At 52.5% G+C, this 25493-nt stretch overlaps 9 protein-coding genes across 9 annotated transcripts; 4 read left to right on the top strand and 5 right to left on the bottom strand.

Moving 5' to 3' along the window:
* Positions 1-272: 272 nt before the first annotated feature.
* On the bottom strand, positions 273-4700 carry BKA58DRAFT_340876 (P-loop containing nucleoside triphosphate hydrolase protein; the record flags this gene model as incomplete). Its single annotated transcript, XM_046168337.1, has 8 exons — positions 4350-4700; positions 4208-4299; positions 3988-4138; positions 3351-3939; positions 2676-3271; positions 2060-2621; positions 1589-2011; positions 273-1537 (listed from the first exon to the last, which is right to left on the bottom strand). Exons 1-8 carry the CDS (start codon positions 4536-4538, stop codon positions 273-275), a joined length of 3867 nt encoding a protein of 1288 aa, XP_046024473.1. The 5' UTR covers positions 4539-4700.
* A 53-nt stretch (positions 4701-4753) lies between these two features.
* On the top strand, positions 4754-8158 carry BKA58DRAFT_387185 (uncharacterized protein). Its single transcript, XM_046170535.1, has 9 exons — positions 4754-4860; positions 4964-5049; positions 5107-5182; positions 5230-5293; positions 5435-5889; positions 5937-6322; positions 6378-6894; positions 6947-7190; positions 7244-8158. Exons 2-9 carry the CDS (start codon positions 4996-4998, stop codon positions 7800-7802), a joined length of 2355 nt encoding a protein of 784 aa, XP_046024472.1. The 5' UTR covers positions 4754-4860; positions 4964-4995; the 3' UTR covers positions 7803-8158.
* BKA58DRAFT_387184 (uncharacterized protein) lies at positions 8159-9553 on the bottom strand. Its single transcript, XM_046170534.1, has 3 exons — positions 9160-9553; positions 8982-9104; positions 8159-8910 (listed from the first exon to the last, which is right to left on the bottom strand). Exons 1-3 carry the CDS (start codon positions 9392-9394, stop codon positions 8495-8497), a joined length of 774 nt encoding a protein of 257 aa, XP_046024471.1. The 5' UTR covers positions 9395-9553; the 3' UTR covers positions 8159-8494.
* A 948-nt stretch (positions 9554-10501) lies between these two features.
* Positions 10502-12506, top strand: BKA58DRAFT_197154 (uncharacterized protein). The gene is made up of 3 exons (XM_046165747.1): positions 10502-10754; positions 10804-11698; positions 12035-12506. The coding sequence occupies exons 1-3, from the start codon at positions 10647-10649 to the stop codon at positions 12064-12066; spliced, it is 1035 nt and encodes a 344-aa protein (XP_046024470.1). The 5' UTR covers positions 10502-10646; the 3' UTR covers positions 12067-12506.
* A 3779-nt stretch (positions 12507-16285) lies between these two features.
* BKA58DRAFT_421835 (uncharacterized protein) lies at positions 16286-17113 on the bottom strand (the record flags this gene model as incomplete). Its single annotated transcript, XM_046172801.1, has 1 exon — positions 16286-17113. The coding sequence occupies one exon, from the start codon at positions 17111-17113 to the stop codon at positions 16286-16288; it is 828 nt and encodes a 275-aa protein (XP_046024469.1).
* A 781-nt stretch (positions 17114-17894) lies between these two features.
* BKA58DRAFT_387178 (ribonuclease III domain-containing protein) lies at positions 17895-19504 on the bottom strand. Its single transcript, XM_046170533.1, has one exon. The coding sequence runs from the start codon at positions 19428-19430 to the stop codon at positions 18207-18209; it is 1224 nt and encodes a 407-aa protein (XP_046024468.1). The 5' UTR covers positions 19431-19504; the 3' UTR covers positions 17895-18206.
* Positions 19505-19578: 74 nt separating this feature from the next.
* On the top strand, positions 19579-20027 carry BKA58DRAFT_459426 (uncharacterized protein; the record flags this gene model as incomplete). Its single annotated transcript, XM_046174715.1, has 3 exons — positions 19579-19667; positions 19718-19900; positions 19955-20027. 3 exons carry the CDS (start codon positions 19579-19581, stop codon positions 20025-20027), a joined length of 345 nt encoding a protein of 114 aa, XP_046024467.1.
* Positions 19606-21284, bottom strand: BKA58DRAFT_387172 (Ribokinase-like protein). Its single transcript, XM_046170532.1, has 3 exons — positions 21175-21284; positions 20861-21124; positions 19606-20805 (listed from the first exon to the last, which is right to left on the bottom strand). Exons 1-3 carry the CDS (start codon positions 21254-21256, stop codon positions 20066-20068), a joined length of 1086 nt encoding a protein of 361 aa, XP_046024466.1. The 5' UTR covers positions 21257-21284; the 3' UTR covers positions 19606-20065.
* Positions 21285-21738: 454 nt separating this feature from the next.
* On the top strand, positions 21739-23480 carry BKA58DRAFT_412297 (adenylate cyclase associated N terminal-domain-containing protein; the record flags this gene model as incomplete). The annotated part of the gene is made up of 3 exons (XM_046172346.1): positions 21739-22409; positions 22456-22999; positions 23049-23480. 3 exons carry the CDS (start codon positions 21739-21741, stop codon positions 23478-23480), a joined length of 1647 nt encoding a protein of 548 aa, XP_046024465.1.
* Between the last annotated feature and the right edge of the window lie 2013 nt (positions 23481-25493).

Here is a 25493-nt window from a genome sequence, read left to right as displayed (position 1 = left end):
GCGAATCGTCTACTGTCGCGTGCTCACTTGCTTTGTGGCACCAGGTGGAACTGGAGCCACCCACGAGGTACGTCATAATTTCATGGCGCGAACTGTCGCCAAACTAGATCTCCTGCTCAGGCAACCGCACGATGCACGTTCTGATGATGGACGTGAGCAGCCATGAAGTCGAGACATGAGGGCAGATAAATTACACATTGTACAGTCTATCAAAGGTTCTATTTACGATTGTAGTGCAGACGAAGAGAAAACGATGAGCCGTGCCTCGAGCGTCATGTCGGTACCGCCCGATCCATACTTTGGCCCAAGCACATCTCATAGTACACACCTTTCTTGTCAAGTAATTCTTGATGTGTGCCACTTTCCACAATCTTTCCCCTCGCGAACACCATGATCATGTCCGCGTCCTTGATAGTACTGAGACGATGCGCCACCGCGACGGTTGTACGTCCACTTTGCGCTTCTTCGAGCGCCGCTTGGACTACCCTCTCGGATTCAGTATCTAGTGCGGAAGTAGCTTCGTCAAGAAGGAGTAGGCGTGGCTCGCGAATGAGTGCCCTGGCGATGGCAATACGCTGGCGCTGCCCACCCGATAGTTGCGTGCCTCTGCTACCGCACATCGTCGCAAAGCCGTTTGGCAAAGATGCAACGAAGTCGAATATGTTCGACTGCTTGGCCGCGGCTTCTACCTGAGCATCAGTCACGTCGACTTCAACACCCATGGCGATGTTGTCCCGAACAGAGCCTTGATACAGGACCGGCTCTTGCTGGACCAGAGACACATCTCGGCGGTATTTGCGTGGACAGAGATCCATCAACGGAGTGCCATCACAGGTAATGCGCCCTGCAACGGGATCATAGAACCTCTCCAAGAGCGAAACCATTGTCGACTTCCCGCAGCCTGAAGCTCCGACGAGAGCAATGAACTGACCGGGCCGCACATCAATATTAATGCCTTCCAGGACCTTGGCATTGGGCCGAGACTTGTACGCGAAAGCAAGGTCCTGCACCTCAATGTGTGCTGGGCCTTTGTCCTTCTCGTCGTGAAACGGCGGTTTTGATGCGTCTTCCTGCACTGCAGGCTTCAATGCTCGCAACCGAAAGACATAGTTAGCCGCAGTGGCTGATTTTGTAAGACTTGTAGTGTAGGAGAAGAAGGCTGCAGCTGCTTCTCCAGAGAAAATGACACCGATGAAGACAGTGAAGAATTGGGTAGTCGTGTATTCTCCCGTGCTGATCAACCGGCCGCCATACCAGAAGCCCAGGGCCATTGCCAAAAATGAGATGGACTGCGTCAGTGCGTACCAAAACATTGTCCACACTAAAGCTTTGATGCCATCTCTTGCGACGCCGCGTAATCGATCTTCGTATCGGGCAAGGATGTGTCTTTCGAGCGCAAGACTGGAAACTGTGCGAATGGCGGAGACTGCTTCGGATGCAAGAGCAGCGCTGCTGGCGAAACGTTTGCCCGTGAGGTCCTCTAGCTTGAACTCAAGTCGGATCCGGAGGTACCCAGAAAACACGATTGGAGGCATAGCTGCGCCAAGTCAGTGTCGATTACTGGAGAGAACTGCGAACTGATACTGACCTCCGAAGACAACTACAAGACCCAGCTTCCAGCCGACCACAATGGCAAGAACCGACGAAGAGACGATGTTGACGATGTTGATAAATATGAGCATGAGGTTGAAGCCCATGAGATCCCGTAAAGCGTCAGGGTAAGCGCCGAGTTTCGAGGCGAGTGCGCCGCTCGCATTGTCTTGATCGTCGAAGAATGCCATATCTTGTTTGAGGACAAGGTCGAAAATCTCGCGTCTGTATACCCTGGCGACAACCTGTGCGACAACGTTGCTGGCCCAGCCAACAGCGCCATAGACAACGAGGTTGCCAATTGCGACAACGAAGAACATCAAGGAGTAAAAGTCACCCTGTTCTACTGCCCTCTTGGAGGAGAGTTGAAAGGCTTCGACAACGCGAGAGAACAGGATGGCTTGAGCTGGATATGTCGCTCCTATATTAGGTCAGTAATAGTCGAACACATGACAAGCCCAGGACTTACCTCCGGCCAGTGTTGCAATTCCCAAAATGAGAAAGCATTTCCAAAGCGTACCCTGTTCCTTGAGCACTATCCAGGCACACTTCACCAAGTTGTAATTGATGCAGTCTTTGTCAGACGTTTTCGCCTCTTGGCCGATAGCGGATGCTTGAGTCTGCGTCCGTATCAGATCAATTTTTTCTGCGGCAAAATCCTGGTCTTCTTTCGCTTCGCCCTCTGCTTGACCGAGATCCTGGGCTCTGACGAGACGAGCGTAAGCACCGCCAGCAGCGAGAAGCTCGTCGTGTGAACCTTGTTCAACGACAACTCCATCAGCCATGACTGCGATGTTGTCGGCATTACGAATGGTGGAAAGCTTATGAGCGATGACGATGGTTGTGCGACCTTGAGAGACACGTTCAAGTGCTTGCTGTACAATCTTCTCTGCCTTTGGGTCCAAAGCGCTGGTGGCTTCATCCAAGAGAAGGACAGTCGGCTCCGAGACGATACTTCGCGCGATGGCCAGTCGTTGCTTCTGACCGCCTGAGAGGTTCATAGCACGCTCACCCAACTGCGTTTCATAACCCTAATCAACGTTAGCAATCTACAAGTTGAGTATCTGAGGAGCAAGATGACTCACTTTCGGTAGCCGCTCGATGAACTCTTCGGCATAAGCGTTCTTGCAGGCCTTCTCTACGAGCGCCCGCTGCTCGCTCTCAGGCAAGTTGGCCTTGTTGGTGCCGAACAAGCCGAACGCGACGTTTTCGTAGACAGTACCGGAGAACAACACTGGTTCTTGCTGTACTAATCGGATATTCGTACGTAGCCAGGTGAGGTTGAGCTCTCGTATGTCAGTACCATCAAGGTAGATGGCACCGCTGGCTTGATCATACCAACGCTCTATCAAGCCGATGATCGTCGATTTACCGCTACCTGATGCTCCTACAAGGGCTGTGGTCTTCCCAGCAGGTGCAGATAGCGTCAAGCTCTTCAAGACTGTGATGTCAGATCTAGCGGGATAGGCAAAGCTGACGTCTCGAATTTCTACAACACCTTCGCACACGCTGGGGACCTTGCCCTCATCACTCAAGGGATCGATCTCGGACTTCCGATCGATAGTCTTGAACAACTCGTCGGCAGAGGAAGCGGCTTTCGTCAGAGAGATGATCTGAGGTGCAATTGTTGTCATAGCGGTCGCTGCGACGATGACAGCTAGAATGACGGTAAACACGTCACCTATCGATGAATTAGTACTGAATACTACTGGTCGGGTAGATCGGAGGATCATCTCGATCCAAGTCGATGTTTTACATACCACTCTCTTTGACTTCACCCCTGGCCCACATCCGGATGCCTTGCCAGAAAGCCAGACCATAGCCCGCATAGATACAGAAGAACTCGACTGAGAACATCACGGCGTAGTTTGGAGATTTCTTCATCCCAACCTCCTGGGCATCGCCAAGAAGCTTGTCGTACTTGCGAGACAGTAACGGATGAAGCCAGAATGCATGGACTGTGCGTACTGTGGAGAACACTTCTTCCGCAAGTTGTCCGGCTTTGGAGTAAATCGGTAGCAGTTGGTTCTCGTTCTTGGTATCAATGCCGATGGAGACACCGACAACGATCATGATTGTTGGAACGATGCTTATCGTTATCAAGGTAAGCTTCCATTGGACGATGAAGGCAACGATGAATGCCGAGACGAACGTCGATACACCTTGGACGGTCAAGGTGAGCTTCTCGGATATACCGTTGTTGACATTATTTCCGTTTGTCGTAGCCTGTGTAGTAACTGAAGCAGCTTCATCTGAGTCGAAGTATGCGATGTTCTGCCGGAGAATGCTCTTGATAAAGTCCAATCGCAAGGCCTTGGTGGTGCGAATCGCTGCGATGGATACAAATGCCTGTGAACGTGAGCATGCTTTCAGGGGTGTAGCTTGTCAGTCACGTACCGAGTGAATGTAGACGAGGCCGAATTTTGCAACGAAGAGGTAGATGAAGTACAATGTGTATTTGTTCACTTCAGCGCGATATTGCGCTGGCGTGATCGAGCCAGTCGCGAACCCAGTAAATGTCGAGATGAACTTGCCAAACACTAGATCCCTGTGCGATGGACATGTAGGTTAGTGTATGTTTGTTAAGCGAAACAAATGCTGTATGCAGGTTTCTTACATCAACGGAAGTAACGTTCCAGCGGCGATGGCTGCAATGAATGCAACGATGTTGAACGCCCAGCTTGTACGATCTGCATACTTGAAGATGCGCTGAAACATCGTTAATGTTGTATTTATTCGGATATATTCAATCTACTCACCACGTAGCCGCCCATGCCACCCTTTGGTTCTTCAGACGTGACATCACTTTTGACTGTCGGCGCTTTACTTGTCTTGACGTCATCGCTGGCGCGCTGCTCGGGCGTGTCGAACATTTCTTTACGCGTCGACATGTTGGGTGCGATGCGAGTATTCCAGTCCGCGGGCGATTGGACAGCAGCGCACCACATTCATATGTGAAGCCATCTCATTGAAGTTGAGCATATAGCCCATGTTTGCCGGACTTTGCAAAGTCCGGACCCGCGGTGAATTGGGCGGCCAGAGAGCGCGTCGCAAGCGGCTGAACATGTCCACATCGCGCGGGATACGAGCAATGCGAGCCAATCGGCAGGTGCCGGGCCTTGGCATAATCACGAGATCGCGCGTTCTTCACAGTGATGCCTGGTGAGGCCGAATGCTGCATCTAGACTTCAAGACCCTGTAAATTCGACACTCTGAGGGGTTTGGTTGGCGAGATCCTGGACTGCTGCCTGTCGGTGCGAGATTTCTGTCGTGAGTAATGACATCGTTGATAGTTTCCATAGCTCCCGGATCCCGAGAAGCCCGCTTTCCGATAAAGTCCACATCACAAGCCGCTCTTGCTCACCACGCGTAGAATACCGCGGCTCGGATTGTGTAACCGGCACGATGGAAGACGACGATATGGATGCGTCGCTTGATGGACCCATGTCCAAGCGTGCGGTAAGTCGCATGAGACAACCACTCAGGGCAGCGCCCAGATTGACGACCCACATCTAGTGCGATGCCTGTAGGACACGCAAGATACGTTGCGACAGAGGCGTACCATGCTCGAATTGCAAAGCAAGCAAGTTAAGTATGTTTTGCTTGGCCTGACCTCGAAGCCGCCGCTGATTCGTGCAGCTTGCAAAACAGCTCCTCCTCAACAGAAAGCGCAACGACAAAGGGTTCACATTTCTGAAGAATAGTACGTCTAAACCGCTTCTGAAGTGGACCTCGCTGCTTGTGGCGTCAGCCTTACCCGTCGATCGTTCTTGGTCACGCGGCCAAGCAATCGAGTTGTGCTGATCTGCCGTTGAATAATCTTGTCAGAGCTGACTCCATTCAGCGAGAAGAAGATTGACAGGATTGAAGACCGCCTAGCGGGCATTGAGAATGTTCTTGCCAGTCTCGCGACGAAACTTGGCTCTCTGGACCTCCAGAAAGATTCGCAAGAATCTAGCAGCCAGTCGCGCTCGAGTCGAGTTGGCCCTACAAGGAGTCCCGGAAGCGCCCTCGTAGAAGCCCCCACACCTGCGCCATTCGAGGGTGAAAGCTCTATCAATAGTCAGTCAGACTATGCTCGCGAGATGCTAGCACAAGCTATCGGTAGCACGCCCTCTATCGGGCAGAATGAAGAAGTCAAGTTGGCACTTACTGCACTTTCGGAGATGGTCTCCCAGCATGGTCAAAACCCAACGTCTTCCAACTGGTTGATCAACCACTCACTTTCCGATATTGACCCATCGAAGCTTGAACGACCGCCTTGGGATACCGCGTGCTATGCTTTGGAGAAAGCTAGTGGTAGGTCTACAGACTTCATACCCCCAACGTCGAGCTAACACGCCCAGAATATCCGACGATGGCCTTCGCAGTAGTGTTTCCGTTCTTGAGAATGGCCAATCTCAAGGACATATTCTACGATGTCTATCACAACCCAGAAACTTGTAGCGCCGCTCGCCGTGTACTAACCTTCGGCGTTTTGGAGAACGTGTTCAATGAATTCCGGACCTTGCCACTGGCCAACATGGATGTCACCAACTACCAAACGTACGCCACCATATGTCGGCGGCAAACAGAGGTAGCGCTGTCGCAGCTGGCTATATTCTTACCAGCAAGCTACGAAAATATCATGGCCTTGGTTCTTGGCGCTGCGCAGGCGGTCGAGATGTGCAAACCATCCCTTTGCTGGATCATGATATCTAGCGCTGCTGGCTTGTGTCAGAGCTTGGGCTATGTAAGCATCCACATACGAACTGCGTGTGAGGCATACGCTGACCTCCTGGGCCTAGCATCGTATCAACACCATGATAGACGACAACCCGGAAGATAGACAGACAAAGATCCATATCTTTTGGATGATATACATGTTCGATAAGACACTTTCCCTACGTTTGGGTCGCTCCAGTGTCCTCCAAGACTGGGATATATCGCTACCGTTCGTAGTATCCAGCGACCCCAACGACAAGCACGCCGAATCAAGTGCCTTCTTGTCATACTGGATCAAGGTTGCGCGAGTACAAGGCTTGACATACGAGAAGCTATTCTGCCCTGCCGCCTTTCTAAAGTCACCCGAAGAGCGAACACGAATCGCAATCGAACTTGTCAACAGCCTTAACCAAGCCTGGTACGAGCGTGGGGATGCGACGATAATCGATTTTGCGCAACAAGGCAATACGTATCATCTCGGTGCGCAACGATCGACCAAAATAGGTCACAGTCCAAATGAGACACCGCTTCCATCTCAATACAAGCGCTACATTCACAAGTCTAAGGGTGTAGGATCTAAAGTCAGCGAATACGTTCAGGGTAAGTTTTACCGGCTACGACAGATGAAATCCACTGACCGTCTTGGTTGAAGGCTCTTTCGAGCGAGTCCAGGACATCTTCTTCCACTCCGACGTCGTCATGCACTACTCCACCTGCGCACTCATACAGCGCGCGGTTAGTCCAGGCAATATGAGCTTTAATCAGGAGTGCCTCGAATCTTCGAGAGCGGCTCTTGTAGCGCATATGAGGGCTAGCACACAGTTCAACAAGAAGGGCCAAGAGGACTTGTGGTCGGGATACGTACACTGGTCGGTTCTCCAGGCACCCTTCACACCGTAAGCCACCTCATCCCTTACCGCACATGGCCGCAGCTAATTTATACTTACAGTTTCATCGTGATATTCTGCCACTCCATTCAAAAGGCAGATACGTTGGACGTTGAATCAGATCTTAACTCCCTTGCCGACTTCGTCGCCAGCCTCGAATCTTGCCGCACGATCTCCGAAGGTGCAGACAAGCTCTACAAGATGTGCCATCTTTTCCTACGGGTTGCCAGACTCTACGTCGCGGCTAAGAAACAGGATGCAACGTCGAGATCACAGGGCGTCATGCAAAATAATCAGTCAGGGTACTACACGACCGTTGATGGCACACAGCTGGACCTCAACGCCATGTCTCAGTTCGATCCATATCTTAGTGCGCTTGGATTAATGCCTGATACTGCATGGCCTTCGACATTCCCCAATGCTTCGACTGCATCGACCACGACCGCCTTTGGGCAAGGCCAGGCGATGGATAACATAGAGGCCACTGGCCCGTCGGGTTTTGGCTTTGGCCCGTCTCAAGGAAATACCAATCCCATGCAGGACTGGTTCTCTGGCTCACGCTATCTCATGAACCTTATGGAGCCAGGCGATGATCTGCAAATGCCAGATCTAGAACTGTAAGAGACGTCATCGGGAAGGTCGACATGATGGCCGGCGTTTAGAAGGCGGCGGACTGCTTCGGTGGGTATTCTGCTTGTCGCTGACATATACCCCACTCTTGACATTGCTAGATGTCTACTACTTGCACTCATATTTGGGTTTCATACTGAAGTCTTTCGTGAGAAAGCTTGCATTTTTGCCTTCTTTGTTTTGCCTTCTTTGTCGGTGACAGTACATACCAATCCGGAATCATAAAAGCTTGTATCTCGTAACATCGTAAACTATACTCGACTGGAGTACCACACTATCAGTGCAACTTTCGCTGCAGTCTGCATCGAAGTATTGATTGGTTGTCACGCAGTCTTCGCCACTTCAGGGAGGGCATCATCGTTGCAGCCACTGACCGAATCGATTCGACAGCGATTCATGCGCTCTCTGCCCAAGCAGTTGGAAAAACAAAGCATAATGCTGCATGACAAAGGTGCATAGGCGGGGCGAGATACACGGACTGTGATGCGAAACTGAAACAGCCTGTTTCATATGGGGTAGAGGAGCATGTGAACAGCATGCAACAACGACAACAAGGGTACTCGATCACTCACCATGAGCATTAGATTTGTTGCGTGATCATGCTTCTCTACTCGCTGCAGATGCATTTTCGATGCTGTTACACTATATACACGCGCCGTCTCCAACCGGCCTGAAAGCTAAGCCTACACATCAAGGTCCGGCATCGCATTGTCGTTGGCCCAATCCTTGATCTTGTCGAAGTTTCTGCATACATGGTGACTCTCGTAGTCAGGCCAGTACCCCTCCTTGCCCTCTTGTGGGTGGAACGTGAAGACGTTGACGTCGGAAAGACACATGAGGTTCATGCGGAGGATCTCGATGCAGTGATCTAGATGCGCTCTGACCTTTTCAGGCTTGTCGTTGGTGTCGCTCCACCAGAGCTTGGTGTAGTAGTCTGGGTATGTTGACATGCGGAGGAGGTTGAGGCAGTGCAGTTGGTGGAAGACTTCTAGACCGACTCGGTATCCTGTTTCGCCTGTTTTGGGGTCCGTGACTTGAAGGGCGTCGGCGGGCTTTTGCAGCTTGGGGAAGTCTTCCATCGACACCATTTGATCGGGCACTGTGTTGTGTTAGTGGTGGCATTTTGGATGGACATGATGCAGATATAGGAGAGCCGGGGTGATGACTTACGGTATGCGACGTCCATCCATGCGTTCTCTACATCATCGGTAATACCGACATATTTCGAAGAGTTCAAAGGGTTGGCTAATTCAAACTTCGTGTGACTGTACTCGACAACGTGCTTTGCAGGCGCTGGTTTATATCAGCAAGTATTCCTGAGGAGTGTGATGAAGAATTGAGTGCGTACAGAAGATGTCGAACTGATCCATTAGCTTAGCCGCTGAATGGCCCGAGTAGTCTCTTTGCGACATGACCGAGCATAGCAAGGACAGCATTGACACTGTGAAAAGGAACAGGTTGAATAGTGTAAGATAGATGTAGCTTCTCCGCCGTTGCCTTTCATCGCTTTGGTAGGGTGTTGTGATAAAAGCGGTGTTTTCGGCATCGCCTTGCGATGAGTTGGAGTCAGTGTATTTTTCCATGATGGTTTTCGATTGCGCAAAGAATACAACGGTTGAGATGAAAGCACTATCAAGTGATGTTAAAAGGATAATTATTAGTCGACCTGCGATAGAGAATAGAATGCTGTGCGCTCAACGCTTGAACAAGACGAAGGTGATAGGAGATGGAAGACCACAGAGCGAGTAAGTGAAAGACGTTGGCGCGAAAGACTACGGCAGACTTGCCAACATCGACCCCCCGACACGTTCTCGGTATCGCCATGGATAGGTTACCGAAACACGGAACATCTCAAACGGTGCCGCTATGCCGTGCAGGCCGCTTCTTCCAAGGCATCTTGTTCCATCTGCCCAGGCAACAATAGCCTTGGGCGCCTGTCTGCGACGCAGCTTCAAGGCAACAAGCTTTTACCAAGCCTTCTGAGACGCAGATGGTGGGATCGACGTAGCTTTTTCGTTGGTTCAGCCATTGCATGGGTTTCGAGGTGGACACTTAGCCAAGACTGGATGTTCATAATTCGGCACCATCGTTTCAGCTTGGCGCGCCAGCCAAAACGAGATTCTTACACTGACATGACACGCACATGGAACGAACGTCCCAACCGCATGATGACAGAACAACGGAAATAACGTCAAAAGTTGCCAGGGCTGGAGCGACCGAACCGCAGCTGCGCGCAAATTGCATCCGAGGGCAAACTCTTTCTGGCCTAGTCTTGACCAAATGAGTGGTCAGTTCCCAATGACCAACAGCCTCCATCAAAGCAAGCTCCAGGTCGCATTGGCGATGCGCGAATGGTACCCGGTGGATATTGTCGCGGAGCCTGAGGCAGGGCCTCATAGCCTGGCGGCTGGGTTTGGACATGACCGTGTTCTCGAGACATCGACAGGCCTTGTCGACGGCTGGCGGTGTCGTTGGTGGAGACGCCAGGCCGTCAAGACTTTCCGTGTTTGGCTTCCCATGCAAACGCCTTCCATCGCCATCCATCGAAGCGAGCACAATGGCTTCCTGCAGGTGGGGTGCCAACTCCGCTTCTGTGCCGTAGGCAATGCAACATGTCTCAGGAGTTGAAGGCGAGAGCGAGCAGGCATGCAACCGCCGTGCCTACCAGGAGTCGAGTTGACTTATAAAGCATCTCGAAGCTCCAGAAGTAAAAGGCATCAACGTTGAACGTGCTCATTCCTTCTCACATCCTGCTCAGTTCTGTTTCATCCATTCTTCTCTGCTGGCAGATCCATTCTTTCAACCGATTTCAGACTCAGTTAAACTTTATTCAATATGAGATTTACCGCACTTACTCTTTTGGCCCTGGGTGCCTCAACCTCAGCCTACGTTGTACCCAACAACAAGCAAGTCGCTGATAATGCTGTCAAGGCACGCATGCCTGTAAGTTGGTCAATGTATCTTGGCATGTTATATACTTACAGTTCTTCAGGGAAGCGGACCTGTCCACACATCCAACCTCGTTGCTGCCCTTGCAGAACGTGGAGTCGAGGCCCGCCATCACAAGGGCAAGGGTGGAAAAGCTGGTGGTGCCGGTGCCGGTGCCGGTGGCGCTGGTGGCTTGGCCAAGCTTTTCGGCCGTGATGCCCAAGAGTTGACCCAGGAGGAGGACGATGCTCACTGGGCCGACCTCCACACTCGCTCTCCTCACCACAAGGGCAAGGGCGGCAAAGCTGCTGGAGGTGCAAGTGCAGGTGCTGGTGGCCGGGGCAGGCTCAACAACCGTGAGGCCGAAGAGCTGACCCAAGAGGAGGACGACGCTCACTGGGCTGACCTCCACACTCGTTCCCCTCATCACAAGGGCAAGGGTGGCAAGGCTGCCGGTGGAGCTGGTGGCCGAAAGGTCAACAACCGCGAGGCCGAAGAGCTGACCCAGGAGGAGGACGATGCTCACTGGGCTGACCTCCACACTCGTTCCCCTCATCACAAGGGCAAGGGCGGCAAGGCTGCCGGTGGAGCCGGTGGTCGTGGAAAGCTCAACAACCGCGAGGCCGAAGAGCTGACCCAGGAGGAGGACGACGCTCACTGGGCTGACCTCCACACTCGTTCCCCTCATCACAAGGGCAAGGGCGGCAAGGCTGCCGGCGGAGCTGGTGGCCGAAAGGTCAACAACCGCGAGGCCGTGCCCGAGCCCCATCACAAGGGCAAGGGAGGCAAGGCTGCTGGTGCTGGCGGCAAGGCCAAGGTCAACAACCGTGAGGCTGTCCCCGAGCCCCATCACAAGGGCAAGGGAGGCAAGGCTGCAGGTGCTGGCGGCAAGGCCAAGGTCAACAACCGCGAAGCCGTGCCCGAGCCCCATCACAAGGGCAAGGGAGGCAAGGCTGCAGGTGCTGGCGGCAAGGCCAAGGTCAACAACCGTGAGGCTGTCCCCGAACCCCATCACAAGGGCAAGGGAGGCAAGGCTGCTGGTGCTGGCGGCAAGGCCAAGGTCAACAACCGCGAAGCTGTCCCCGAACCCCATCACAAGGGCAAGGGAGGCAAGGCTGCTGGTGGTGCTGGTGGTGCTGGTGGTCGTGGAAACTTGAACAACCGCGAGGCCGCACCTGAGCCGCACCACAAGGGCAAGGGAGGCAAGGCTGCTGGTGCTGGCGGCAAGGCCAAGGTCAACAACCGCGAAGCCGTCCCTGAGCCTCACCACAAGGGCAAGGGAGGTAAGGCTGCAGGTGCTGGCGGCAAGAACAAGCAGAACAACTAGACGGACTTTGCAACCTCACGAGGTACCACGAAGGATGTTGGGGGCAGAAGAGTCGGTGGCGCGAGTAACCTGGATGATTCCCTTAGTATATCTTTTCCCTATAATGTAGATACGGATGAAAACAATCTGATCAGTGATCATAAAAACCGGCGCCTGGACGTATACATTGGTCTCTGTGATGTGCGTTTGCGTGATCGTGAGCTATCCTGGAGGTATTCGATCGGCCTGAGAAACTTGTGCGTCGTGTAATAGTTGCTTGAACATATCCCCGCTCTTTCTGATCTCTGATGTGGGGTGGCCGACAATTCCCGTGCACAGGTTCCCAGCGTCTGCTACTGTCGAGCTAGACTAGTTTTACTACATTGATATGACACGGTAGAGTGCGACGTTTAAGTCGAATTAATCTTGCCTAGACGGTACAACCATGATGCGTGTTATCGGTGTCAAAGTATGACATGCATCCAATGACCCACAGGACATGGTACAGGTGATAGGCCTGTTGATTTAACAGAAGCGTCCCGAAGCTTGCAAAGCCGGACCTCGCCAATAATAGCTACCATATCAGAACGATGGGCAACTGTTTGTAAAGAAAGGTGTTAGCATATGTCTCTTTGAACAAGGATGAGATGGTAACCAGATAAGTGTATGCTTCGGTGTTTGTCGGATCTGACTTGCAGACCAAGTACAGGTTCAACATGTCCGCAGCATCTCCATCAACTCTGACGGTCGTTTGGTGAATTATACATGACGCCAATGGCCTACAGCTGTAGACACGCGTTTTCCAGTTGCCATATGCGACCTGGAGCCGATGGGCGCTATGTGGTGATCCGGGCGATGATGGGAGTCTGACTTGCTCGAAGCTTCGTAAAGAGCGACCGTGATGGATCCCAGAGCATCCTGCGTAATGGTGATTAGAGGTTGCGCTGTGTGTCCAGGTTTCCGTAGTCGAGATTACATAGTGCTGCGCACTCGCCGCTGTATGCCAGTAGGCAGGAATGATGGTGACGATAGTGAGCTGCACAGCCCACTGGGATGAAGATGTGGTGGGTGGTGCGTTTGCGAGAGGCAGGTAGATGGAGCAACGCCCACCATCCAGAGCTTGCACTGCAACTTGGTCGAATCGACCTTGTGGGTGACTTGAAGCGCGTATCACAGCCCGGACATTATTTCGTCTCGTCGGAGTGAGTTCCGGCGTACGACTCCCGCCGCGATATCGCCGTCGATGGTTGGTGGCTCGTCACAGATTGAACGGCCGCGTTTGCACTCATTTGTCTTGCCGCAGCATATGATGCATTGGCTGAACGGTAAAGCGATGTTGATATGCACCAAAGCCTGGTCGGAGGCCATTTCGATGCGAATTGATGGAATTGATGGTTGTGCACGAGCGAAGACTCCGGTGGCTCGGGAACGATCGTCGCATACAAAGTCAAATCACTCGCTCGTCTCATCGGGGCTAACTCCGTCGTAGTATTCGCGCGCAATAATGGAAGATACCGTGGCATTGACCCGACGCAATGTTGTCGTCTCAGTTCGTTTCTACTCCGTAGATTGGACGTCCTAGACTTGAGTGTTCAGATGATAGAGCCTTGGGAGCGCGTGCAGTCACGTGCCCGCCTCTACGCCGCCTTCCAAGGCTCTCTCAGCTTCAAGTAAAGGAAGCAGGGTGGACAGCTGATATATAGCTCAAACCCATCGCTGATTCGTCTCCCAGTCTCCTACACCGCACTCCGATATCTTTTACAACTCAATATCGACTACAATATGAACCTCAACATGGCAGACTTCGATATAATACCCATGATGGAGATGCACTGCGAGGCTGCTATCTCTGCGCTCTACGATGAGCTGGCAGACCAGGAGCAACGTAGTAAGCTTCCCTTGCGTTTCCGTTCATTTTAAGAATACTGATCGTATACTCGCAGTCACAGCAGATGCTCAAGGTAGCGGCATCAACACTGACATCCCAAAGGTGGAACTCAGCTCAACGGACGCCAAAAAGATTGAAAGAGTCATTGCTTATTATTTTGGCTTTGCGCCGAATGGTATCTTGACCACTGTGGTGAGTTTACACGACGACCCTGCTGCAATAACCCGCGCAGGAAAGACCTTTTGCACGTTGGCTAGCGACATCCAAACCGAGAAGTTCGGCAAGGGTTCATTCATTTACAAGTTCACTCGCGGCCAGGTGAGCACATCAAATTTCACGACCCATCGACATAACCTAGCCATTGACGCGGGCATCTGTGAGTTCCCGGTTACGAACGAGACTCAGGCCACCAGCTCTCAAACTTCCTATCCGGCGGTGGCAGAGGCTCCTCTGCCCGCCGGTCTGACATCACGTCTATATTCCCGGAGCATCGGGCGCGCTTCCTGCCTTGTGTACTGGGGAGCAAGACGGGCACGTCAACCCAATCGCCGAACTGGGCCGAATTGAATCCCGGGTACGAGTGAAAACCGCAAATCTGCTCATAAAAGTAACGGCTTCGATCAATTCCCATACGAAATGCCATCATGCGAAGTGAGTGGTCATTCGACAGGACGTTCCTGAGCTTTACCTCGTTCGGTCCAATCACAAAACGATCAAGAAGCTCACACGCGTGGGCATAGAAGTTCCAGGTCATATACAGAAATCAAGGATGAGGAAGCGGAGAGGCGGGGATAAGAGCACCTCAATTTGCAGGAGCCACCGGGCGAGGCGGATTGACAGCCATGCACCTCTGCCAAGTGTGTAAAGTAGAATATAAGGGTGTGGAAATGTGAAGCAGGAACGTACCTCACGTCCACGAAACTCATAGTTATTCATTCGCTGCTTTAGCAGCGAGTAATGCTTGGCATTTGGCAGTGCGAGGGGCGACGCTGGGCTGTGTGGAGATGGAACATGTGGTGAGGCTTTTGGGGGGTCGGGGATTTAATGTGATAGTCGACGTCAGCCAAGAACGGCCTGTGCTGGGTCGATACGCGTCTCGCGTCTCAAAAATTAGAGAGCCACGCGCTATCCTGGCGTCTACATCAACGTTTCATTACGAAAGTTTAGCGCTTCTAGACTATTGTAGCCGTCTAGGCTATATATGTATGCATGCAATACTTTGAAAAATATTGCTGTAGTAGGCAACAGGGAAGGATTTACCATGATTGATTAAGCTACTCCCTTGCTCAAAGTCGCTCCGCCATTGCTGCTGCTGCTGCTGCCCACAGTTTGCACAAGAAGCGGGTGGAGCGCGCTCGCGATCTCTACCGGGAGACGAAAGACGCGCCCCCAGTCTTCAACCTTGACCCACCCAATGGTGGTCAGCACTGGGAGTCACCGCTTGAGTGCGAACAGGCTAAGATGGTCCCTTTTATGAAATAGGCCAAGGCCGATCGTCTGAACGTGTACCAGGACTACTTCACGATAGACATAGTCGCATCTCACTACAGCACTGTTATGAGCATTGTGGACATTCGGTAAGTGTTCAATTCCGGTTCAGCATGTGGGATTGCTCAGTATAACTAACATCTCTCAGCCGGCTTGCCGAGAATTCCATCGTCTCCGATGTCCCTCCCTTCTGGTCGATGGTCTTGAACCAGCGGTGCGACACTTGCGATCTCGTGCTTAGGCATATCATAGACCTTCAGGTCAGCTGTCCCTGAGAATTGTGCATGGTAGATCCTTTCCTCCGTAAGGCAGCCTACGAGAATTGGTCAGACCGGAGCCTCGAGTGCTACGACCATATCCGACACCTCTTCAACGACCTCGGACTCAATATCGGTCATGGAGATTGGAAGGATATTCCGATTCTGAGCGCGGATAACCGGGGCAGGAAGCGAGCGAGGAACCAACAAACAAAAGTCATGCAGCAAGGAGCCGTCTGATCTGACTCGGCTGCCGATCGGAAACATATCACGCTGTTCGAATCATCCTCTTCGTCTGCACATAGGCCTAGAAACATTCTAATGTAACACGCGGGAGGAGACATGTTCTGCGCTTCTTCACTTGACCATAGGCAGAAGTGTCTTGGAAGTCCACCCCGTCATATACATCGACATACTAACGCCTGAAAATACTGCGAGTACCTCATGATGTGATAATACTAGTGGTACTGTAGAAACAATGCTCCAAATGAGATAGACAATCGATATTCCGCTAATATCTTGACGGTTGGGACTCGAGTTCATCTGAATCATCTTCTTCCTGTTGCGACTCTTCTTCTGACTCTTCCTCTTCCTCTTCCGACTCGGTTCAATCCTCCTCACCCGTTGACGAATCCCACGGCTCAGGGGACGCAGAGGGGCGACTTTCTTCCGCATCAGTGGCGCCTTCGCCATTTTCTTCCTCGGTGCTCAGCTCCAGCTCTGAACTATTAATATGGCCATCTTCGTATTTCTGCCTCAACTTCAGTCTCCTCTGATTCTTCTTTACCCAAAGCGTATGATCTTCCTTCTTTTGCTCCCTTGCTTTCTCTTCTTCTATCTTCCGTCTCCTCATTTCTTCCGCTTGTTTGACCCGAATTTCTTCCTCCTGCTTCTTCCTACGGACCATGAACTCTTTGTGTTCACGCTCCTTGTGTTCCTTCGTCATTTGTATCGCATTCCAAGTCACTGTTGACGCTTGTCCATTTGCGAGCTCATCTACACTACCCATATCGTATTGCATCCTCATGTACCCATTTCCTGCGAACCACATCTTGACTTCCCGACACCGGCTCGATGTTCGCACGACGATGGGTTCTAGTAAAGCCTCCTGCGGCCAGTCAAACGGTTTGATCTCTCCTTTGATATGTCTGGGTCCGACGATGGTGCCAAAAGTTTCCGGGCGTTGACAGTGGCAGTCCATGAGGTCCACTTCTGCTTCAGGATCATGAAACTCGATCCACTGACTCACGCAAAAGTTTTTGAAGTTCATATTATCGATGTTCCAGAGCAGGTATTCCGTAAAGACTTCGCTTGAGAAAAGACTCCACTTACCGTGGCTAACGTAAGGATCGTATATGCCCGGGGCGGGCTTGCCTTCTTCCAACGTCTTTTTGAGCGACGCGAATGCTCCACTGACTTGTGCATCGCGCTCCATTTTTTATTTTATTTTTGATATGATAAACATTAATTTCGCGAATGATGTTTTCGGGGTCGCCGCGAGGAACACCAATCTTCCAATGCACATCAAGTCACTCGTTCCATTGCTTCAATGTACCTGGTAACCTCTGATTTGGCTGCTCTCAATCCATTGGGAACGGGATCAGGCGGCGGGTCTTCGGGTTCAATTCTGATCTTCCTGTGCGCTCGTACAGAGGCCTCAGTGGACGGCTCATGATGAGCGCTTGCAGTGCGCTTTGGTGGCATGTTTGATGGACAATGCTGTGTTGCCAGAGGAGGGTTCCTACTTCTCCGCAACCAACGTGGAAGTGTTGGGCCTTATGTGTGCTGCACGTGAGGAGGTGCAAGTATGCGCGCCTCTACCGACCCTGCAACCCTGCAGTGCCTAGATAATCGCTATCTACCAGCACACTGATGGTTCAGCTGCCTTCGCTACCGTTGAAACCACATCGAAATTACCACTCGAACAACCCAAACAGACATATGGCATCTACCAGGATAGAAACCACTCCGGAATGCGAGAGACACATTAGAGAAGCTGGATTGTGAGCTCTGTTGTTCCCTTCGCGCAGGTCCTGTGACGATGCAATTGCAGCTATTTTCAGTTGAAAGTCACCAACGTAGAATTAGTTGAATACGTGACGGTCGCCCGTCTGACGTCTCGTGATCCGTGCTCCACCCTCCAAAAAGCATAGTTTGAGCTGAACGATTCTTAGGTGAAAGTCACAGGTCATCACATTCCAGCCCTGAATCACAACCGGAAAAACAAGTAATGGGTATTGTGATGCAACGTTTCTTTTATGTTATACACATTGCGGATCATCATGGTATCCTCATGTCACATATGATACATGCGCAGTGCTCTCAGGGTGCGCAGACTTGAACCCTTGACGTAGCGAAACGTGGGGTAAACCTTCCCCTCCTCTCCGGCCCTCTTGCGGCACAGTTCTTTTTCCTACCCCCTGCGCTATCATGAATCTGTACAAGCGAAGAGTATGCCGTCCGTCCATGCCATGCATGCCAAAAGTAGATCCCCTACAACTCCAAAAGTGTGGTTGATGCCGCGTATCTTACACAATGACCTCTCCGTGGTCGACATGGTTCGGCCGCCATTTGCTTGTATCCAACTCGCCTTCCATGCTGCTTGGGACGGTGACCTCGACCGGCTTGTATAGGTACCATGCCTTCAATGCTGCTGCCGCTGCTCTTGTCTTGGCCTCGTCTAATGAGCTGCCTGATCCCTCTCCTAGCTTGTCCTTTCCGCTGTACACGCCAACCACGAAGACAGGATGTCTGCTCAGACGACCGGTTTCTGAGATCAATCGGGCGACCGGTGGCTCGAAACCTTCTCGTGCGCATAACCGTGAAAGATCGCGTGTCGGCATTCGGAAGTCGAAGATTGTGCTGATATCGAGATGTCGGCTGAGGAAGTGGTCACGGAAGAAGCGCTTGACAAGTGGGGAGCCAAGATGTACGTGCAATGCGCCGATGAGGGCCCGGACAAAGGACTGAGCTGCCTCTTCCAGTGGTACTGGCGTACTCTGTAGCGCGTGTGGACTGGGTGCAGCACTGTCGGAGCCAAATTCGTCGGTCTTCATGATCTTGTGTGTGGTGGTAACATTCCACTTCCAGGGTGCTTGCCGCCTCAAATCTGCTGGGAGAGCATCGCCCGATTGTATCCTCTTGAATTGTAATAAGCCAGGGTCGACTTCACCACCTGGCTCCGCCGCCGCCTCAATGCCCCATTCGCTTGCAATTGTAGTCAACGCTCTCGGTCCAATGTATGCTTCTACTGCGGCGAAGACGACGTCCATTGGCAGACGTGGGTAGTTGCACAGAAGCCACTCGGAGGTGTAGTAGCCAAGCAGCTGGCGTCCGAGTATCGATAGCGAGGCATTATTGAAGGCGGGGTTTGAGTCGGCGGAGGGGTGGATGAGGGTTCGTGCGAGAACCTGGAGGGGGAAGCGAGGCGGTAGGGATAATCGACTCCGTAGGGCATATAATTTTGTCGAACGTTCGGCGGCGCTGGGATGTGGAGATGGAAGGCTCTCGAGTGGAAGACGCTTTCTTGGTCTGGATGTTGACGGTGTGGGAGAATTTGCGGCAATCTCGAGTTCCAATTCACCGTCGTCCGGAAGTGCTACTGTACTTTGAAACCGAGCCTGTATCCGGTGGCTATGAGGTATAATACCTCTCCGCACGTTCTTTGCCGCTGTGTATGGGCACGAGGGCCGGCGTGGCGAGGGTGCACCCAGCAATTGCGAGGCGCATCTCGATATGGGTATCCGCTTCATTAAGACAAAATGTAGGAGAAGGCGGCAGCAGAAGCAGGAGAGGCGGGGTCGGCAGCAGCAGCAATTGGCCGGTCGTGTGTTCACACAGGTCATGATCGCGACTGCCAAAGAATTTCCGCCAAGCTTCAGGGCCCGTGCTAGCCCTCCCATGCGACAGCGACCTCAGGGCAGCTCCGCAACAGCAACCCCACGAACCCGCACAACCACCTTTACAATGGGCGGAGGAGGAAAGATCCCGTATGAGCAGCCTGCCAATCGCTTGTCAGTGCCGAGTTGACGTTGACTAGATACCCCAAGCACGTCTGGTCGCCGGCCGGTGGTTGGTACGCCCAACCCGCCAACTGGAAAGCCAACACGGCCGTCGTAGGCCTCGCCCTCGGCAGCATCGTCGGCATGGCCTGGATGCTCAGCGCAAACCGCGAATATCGCGACAAGATGCCCGAACGCCACCGATTCTTCCCCAGCCGATAGTACGACCTACGCGGATATTCTGAATTCAGACCTGGAAGCTAACAACTACACAGCTGGACCAAACAGATCCGGGAACATGAGCGGAAACAAGATCAGAGCATCATCGAGAAGACTCTTGAGGGTTAGATTGGTTATGAGTGGGGAGGAGGAAACAGCGACCGCGACTATGGCTGTACATAACTAGCCAGGCGCTGCCTGAAATCTGAAAGCCTATCTTCGACACGAACTCCGTTCCACGTCTCCCCGTCTGCTGACTGTGAGAGAATGGGCATACCAACTTGCTCAATGGCGAAGCTCGCCGAAATGGATCCCCAAATTGCAGCCTCCTCGAGATACCCTGGTACCCGGACCAGGCCGACCGCCAGTCCGCCGAGAAAGCTGTTGCCTCCTCCTGTAGGATCTTCCACCTTCTCTGCTGACTGGTGGTACGCAGGCATCCATTTGCGCAGCCCTGCGCCCAGCCCTTTGCGCATCACCAGGCAACCATCTTTCCCACAGCGCACGACGACCCCACCATTGCCATTGCCAACACCACTGTTTAGCCACTGACCGCATAGCTCTTCAATTGTTCGGAAATCTACGTGATCCGTTCCATCTGTGTTCCTGCCGAAGAAGCCGCCAAGTTCCCCGTGGTTTGGACTGACGACATCGACATGCTTCAGCGCTTTCAGGCAATTATCGTACTCCTCAGTTGTGCACAGGTCAGGAACAGGCTCCCAGATGAATATCGGGTGAGGAATTCGAGCCGAGTTAGGATGTTGATTGCGCAATGCGATGATGTTCTCAACCAGGTCGATGCAACGCAACGGGGAACAGATCAGGTGAAACGACTTGGACAACAAGAGGTCTGTATTCCTCAGATCCTCATGATCCACGCGTAGCTTAGGCGTCAAGTATCGGAAAGCTTCGTCAGAGTGATTAGACATGTGGTCACTCACAAACGAGACACCGACACTCACCTCGATGCTCGTTTTCACCAGTGTATCCATTCCAACCTCGTGTAGTCAATCGATAAGGCGTCTCGCGAATCAGTGCACCAGTCTTCCATCGCGCAATAAAGTCGCGCAGCTCAGGTGGAAAATCAGACCCGCAGTCTATAATCCAACCCACAGACTCTGATTGTGGCGGTGGAGAGAAGATGCGTGCGCCCAATGCGGAGTATGATCCAGCTCCACCAACGATGTCTTTGACTGGCAGCTTTGGTGGGGGAAACTCAATCTCATCTTGACAAAGTTCAGTGGCTAGAATGCGTTAATTAAGACTTGATGCATACCGATGATGAACATCCCCAGCGTGCAAAAGTCGATCTTGCCATAACTGTGGTCTCCTGCGTCGGCCATGTTGGACGTTTCCATGTCGCCTGGTGTAGATCGCAAGGTTGATAGTCTGCCGCTGACGTGCATGTCTCGAACGGACCAGGCTTGGCTGCAGACGGCTAGCGCAACGTGGGCAGCCGTGGCCATGCGCCGGGGAGAGCTGACCCTGAGGTTCTGCCTGCAATTGTGCTTTTCCAATTAAATATCTCCGACAGTCCTCTTATTCCTGTCACCGAGAGTTTGTGTTGCTGGATCACAGCCTCTCTCTACTCCGAACCAACCAAACGGCGTCGCACGAGCTGCAGCGTGCCGCAGCTGCCCCTTCCCCGAGCATCCAAGATACCTGTCCTACCTTGCAAACGCTGCGACGTGCCTTCTCCACATGGCGAACAACATGAATAACCTGACGACGCTGATCAAGCGGTAAGTACCTTCCGTCCGTGACTATCACCCACTAGCACCCGAACCTATCATCCTACAACACTCCGCGCATCTCGCACACTCTATGAGACGACCCCACAATGGCTCCCAAGCCCGAACAAGCGCACATCCTCGGTCGACAGGGGCAAATCCACCTCGCAGCAGACAATGTACTGACGTCTATGGTCCGTAGGCTCGAAGCTGCCACCTCGCGTCTCGAAGACATCGCGAGCACGTCTCTCCCCAGTAGCGGCGATGGAGCTGCCAGCCTCAATGGAGCGTCAACCGAGGCTACTCCAGGCGTGACCGCCGTCAGCACAAGTGCTAGCACCCCCAAACTCGTCGCAGAAAGCGCACCACCGGCGATTGAGGCATTCGATGAGCTCGTCAGCTCGGACCTTAAGAACTGGCTGGACTTGAGCGGAAAGCTGGGAAGCGTCATTGAGGGCCAGTCGAAAGCAGTCGAGGGCGCATTTGCTGCCCAGCGCCAGTTCCTCTTCATCGCGAACAAGGCCAAGAAGCCCGATGACCGCACTCTCATGGAGCTGCTCAAGGACCTGCAGGCGAGCATGGAGAAGACGGACGAGTTCCGACAGAGCAACCGAGACCCTGCGCTCAAGGACTCCGTTTCCATGGTCGCCGATGGTGTTGGCTCACTTGGATGGGTGACAATTGGCCAGGGCGGAGGCATGAAGCCCCATGAGCACATCAACGAGCTGTTCGGCGGAGCGCAGATGTACGGCAACAAAGTGCTTAAGGAATACCGGGACAAGTAAGGCGTTCTATCATTCATGCTGGAGCAGTGCTAACAGATACAGGCCCGACGGTGAAGTGCATGTCAAGTGGGTGCAGGCCTACTACAGACTGTTCAAAGCTCTCGCCGAATACGCAAAGAAGCACCACGCTACAGGTGTAGCCTGGAACAGCAACGGCATCGACGCCAAAGACGCCGCAAAGGAAATCTCCTCAGCACCGCTCTCCGGCGCATCCAACATTCCTTCACCACCACCCGCTCCTCCAGCAGGGGGTGTTCCAGCACCACCTGGCCCTCCTCCACCACCAGGCCCACCGCCACCACCAGGTGCCGCACCAGTGGCCAAGAAGGCTGCGCCCGACATGAACGCTGTCTTTGGCGATCTCAATAAGGGCTCAGATGTCACAAAGGGCCTGAAGAAGGTCGACCCCAGCCAAATGACGCATAAGAACCCATCATTACGAGCAGGCGCATCCGTCCCTACACGGAGCGATAGCAACAGCAGCCTCAGGAGTAAGAGCCCTGCGCCGCCCAAGGCGAAGAAGCCGGAGAGCATGCGGACTAAGAAGCCACCAAAGAAGGAGTTGGACGGAAACAAGTGGATAATAGTATGTATCTTTGGGGAAAAAGGAAGCTTCACTACTAACACATTTGTAGGACAACTTCGATTCCCCAGGTGAGACCCTCGAAATCGACGCCGAAATCAACCACTCGATCCTCATCTCGCGCTGCAAAAACACCACCATCCGCATCAACGGCAAAGCCAACGCCCTCTCACTCGACAACTCCTCCCGCACATCCCTCATCATCGACTCGCTAGTCAGCTCCGTAGACGTCATCAAGTGCCCCAACTTTGCGCTCCAAGTCCTCGGCACCCTCCCCACCATCCTCCTCGACCAAGTCGACGGCGCAACCGTATACCTCTCCAAAGACTCGCTAGCAACCGAGGTCTTCACAAGCAAGTGCAGTAGTATCAACATCAACCTGCCGACCGAAGATGACTACGCTGAGAACCCGTTGCCGGAGCAGATCAGGAGCTATGTCAAGGATGGTAAGCTTGTTAGTGAGATTGTGGAACATGCTGGATAGACGGTGTCTTCTAGTGTGCTGTGCTTTCGCGAATAGGCATTTTGAATATCCGCTGCGTTGCATGGGTGTGACTGCTACTTGATTTGCATAGCTAGCTTGGCTGGTGTGGACGGAGTGGGCAGCTTCGCGTCTGTAGGATAGATCTGTATAAACCGTTATTACTACACACGCGAATGGACTTCCTCATAATACATGATGTCCTCGATGTTCCTGTTGGCATCGGGTGATGAAATTCTTAAGTATCAGTCTTCAATCTTGGCTGTAGTAACTGACATCTCGGGACTGATCTGTCAGCCTGGAGGTATTCAATATGATTTCAGGCAACAAGCGGAAAGATAGTGCGCAATGTAAGCTTCAGTACACATTGTCATGTTGAAGGTACAACTGATCAAAGTTGGCCGTCACTATCAGCACATCCATGACAGAGTAGGGCGAACAGAACGAGCTCTGTATCATAGGCATAGCCAGTCTACATGCTTCGAAGCCGTCATCAATTTCTTATATTCCCATGCGTGCCGAAGTTTTCTCCGAGTATACAAAGACCTCGGTACGCCGTCGATACTTGCACTTAGTTGGGTCTTTGTCCTACCACGCGGACATTGTCTGGCCTGTCACTATGGTGATGCTCGGTGTGCTCTGCTGGCGAGATGTCCTCCAGGCTAGTATAATCAGAAAAGAATAAGGCGGCTGTGAGTCTTCTTAAAGTCTCGCTCAGATGTTATCGAGGGTGGGGTCCTAGCATCGATGGTGGACAGCTCGGGGGCGGTCTCTGCCACTCGTACATTGGTCGGCGAGAGATGATAGTGACGACGGGTGTAGCCCGCGACGGAGAGATCACCCAGGATTGCCCCGCCCATCTGGTGAATAGCCGAAATCGAAGTAATGGGCAAAGCGAGGCGAGGCTGGAAGCAAATGTGGGGTTGTGTTGGATGGTGGAAGCGGAGACGTCTTTTGTTTGCGGTGGGAGTGGATGTGAAGAGAAGAGGTACGGAAAGCTTCTGATGTACCCGAGTGCTTACTGCGGCCTTGGTGGGTGACCATTGTTTACCGAAGCGTCCATGATGTCAGATTCTGTACGGATGTCGCGTCTGTGTCTTGGGGAAGGAGCTACGGTCTAACCCCCGCCCACGCACAAGAGACGTCTCCATCTCGATTACAAACTTCCAATACGTTCTCACTTGACTACACTTTCATGGATACATCTGCTGCTCCCTCTAGATAGCAGAAGAATGTGCCTTCGACTCAGATTAGGGCCATGTCTTGGTTCGGGCTGGCTTTTCCCTCCTTGATCATGGGATATCGGCACATTCCAAGGGAAGGAACTGATGACAATGATGACGACACAAGTGCTAGTGAGCACGTTGGCATAGCTAGCACTCTACTCCACTGTTTACACTAAATTCACATCGTTTAGATGTTAAGTCTTCATGTTACACCCAATTGATGTATTATCTGTCTTTGACTTCCCTCAGTTCCGTCCGTCCTTGCTTAACCTGCTCGAACTTCTTGAATAGGTGCCTAGTTGAATCCTGAACGAGGCCTGAGCGGAGCCTGAGCGGGGCCTGAGTGAGACCTAGAGATAAGCCCCAGTCAGGCGTCATTCAAGTCTTATCTAGGCGACTTTGTAGCTCTAGTCAAGCGTTGGTAGAGTCGGCTACGCCGTCTCCTTGTATTCCTTGTACTCTCCAAAGTCGACAAAGGTATCTGTGTTGACAAGCTCCTTCAACGGATCTAGGTAGCCAGCTTCGACCTTGTAGCTATGAACTTGTTATTCGTAGAACTGCGCCTTTGCTTCGTGGTTGGTACCTGAAATAGGATTCGTCCGCGTCGACATACAGGACCATGGCGCCTTTAGCCTCCCTCACCGCGTCCATAAACCCGTTCCTCTTCGTATTGGTATCCTCTTCGTAACATAGAGAGATCTATCAAAGTTAGTTACTGGTGTTTTGTGCTCCTGGGAGACTCCCTCCGAACAAAGTGCTGACTAGAAGCCGACCTTGTGCGTCTTCCGCG

The sequence above is a fragment of the Alternaria rosae genome (assembly GCF_020736505.1).
Source record: "Alternaria rosae strain MPI-PUGE-AT-0040 chromosome Unknown BKA58scaffold_6, whole genome shotgun sequence".
Classification (NCBI taxonomy): Eukaryota; Fungi; Ascomycota; class Dothideomycetes; order Pleosporales; family Pleosporaceae; genus Alternaria; species Alternaria rosae.
The sequence above is the reverse complement of the archived record's forward strand: the minus strand, read 5'-3'. Positions and strand labels throughout refer to the sequence as shown.

What these genes read in the sequence shown, in the direction of transcription:
- BKA58DRAFT_387172 (XM_046170532.1), bottom strand. Translation starts at nt 21,256, where the DNA reads ATGGAAACGTCCAACATGGCCGACGCAGGAGACCACAGTTATGGCAAG. An exon ending in GCTGGGGATGTTCATCATCG is followed by an intron (nt 21,125 to 21,174) that starts GTATGCATCAAG and finishes AACTTTGTCAAG; the next exon opens with ATGAGATTGAGTTTCCCCCA. An exon ending in TGGTGAAAACGAGCATCGAG is followed by an intron (nt 20,806 to 20,860) that starts GTGAGTGTCGGT and finishes ACTCTGACGAAG; the next exon opens with CTTTCCGATACTTGACGCCT.
- BKA58DRAFT_387185 (XM_046170535.1), top strand. Translation starts at nt 4,996, where the DNA reads ATGGAAGACGACGATATGGATGCGTCGCTTGATGGACCCATGTCCAAG. An exon ending in GACCCATGTCCAAGCGTGCG is followed by an intron (nt 5,050 to 5,106) that starts GTAAGTCGCATG and finishes ACCCACATCTAG; the next exon opens with TGCGATGCCTGTAGGACACG. An exon ending in AGTCAGCGAATACGTTCAGG is followed by an intron (nt 6,895 to 6,946) that starts GTAAGTTTTACC and finishes TCTTGGTTGAAG; the next exon opens with GCTCTTTCGAGCGAGTCCAG.
- BKA58DRAFT_197154 (XM_046165747.1), top strand. Translation starts at nt 10,647, where the DNA reads ATGAGATTTACCGCACTTACTCTTTTGGCCCTGGGTGCCTCAACCTCA. An exon ending in CTGTCAAGGCACGCATGCCT is followed by an intron (nt 10,755 to 10,803) that starts GTAAGTTGGTCA and finishes ACAGTTCTTCAG; the next exon opens with GGAAGCGGACCTGTCCACAC. An exon ending in CAAGGGAGGCAAGGCTGCAG is followed by an intron (nt 11,699 to 12,034) that starts GTGCTGGCGGCA and finishes GTAAGGCTGCAG; the next exon opens with GTGCTGGCGGCAAGAACAAG.
- BKA58DRAFT_387184 (XM_046170534.1), bottom strand. Translation starts at nt 9,394, where the DNA reads ATGGAAAAATACACTGACTCCAACTCATCGCAAGGCGATGCCGAAAAC. An exon ending in GGATCAGTTCGACATCTTCT is followed by an intron (nt 9,105 to 9,159) that starts GTACGCACTCAA and finishes GATATAAACCAG; the next exon opens with CGCCTGCAAAGCACGTTGTC. An exon ending in ATGGATGGACGTCGCATACC is followed by an intron (nt 8,911 to 8,981) that starts GTAAGTCATCAC and finishes AACACAACACAG; the next exon opens with TGCCCGATCAAATGGTGTCG.
- BKA58DRAFT_387178 (XM_046170533.1), bottom strand. Translation starts at nt 19,430, where the DNA reads ATGAAGCGGATACCCATATCGAGATGCGCCTCGCAATTGCTGGGTGCA.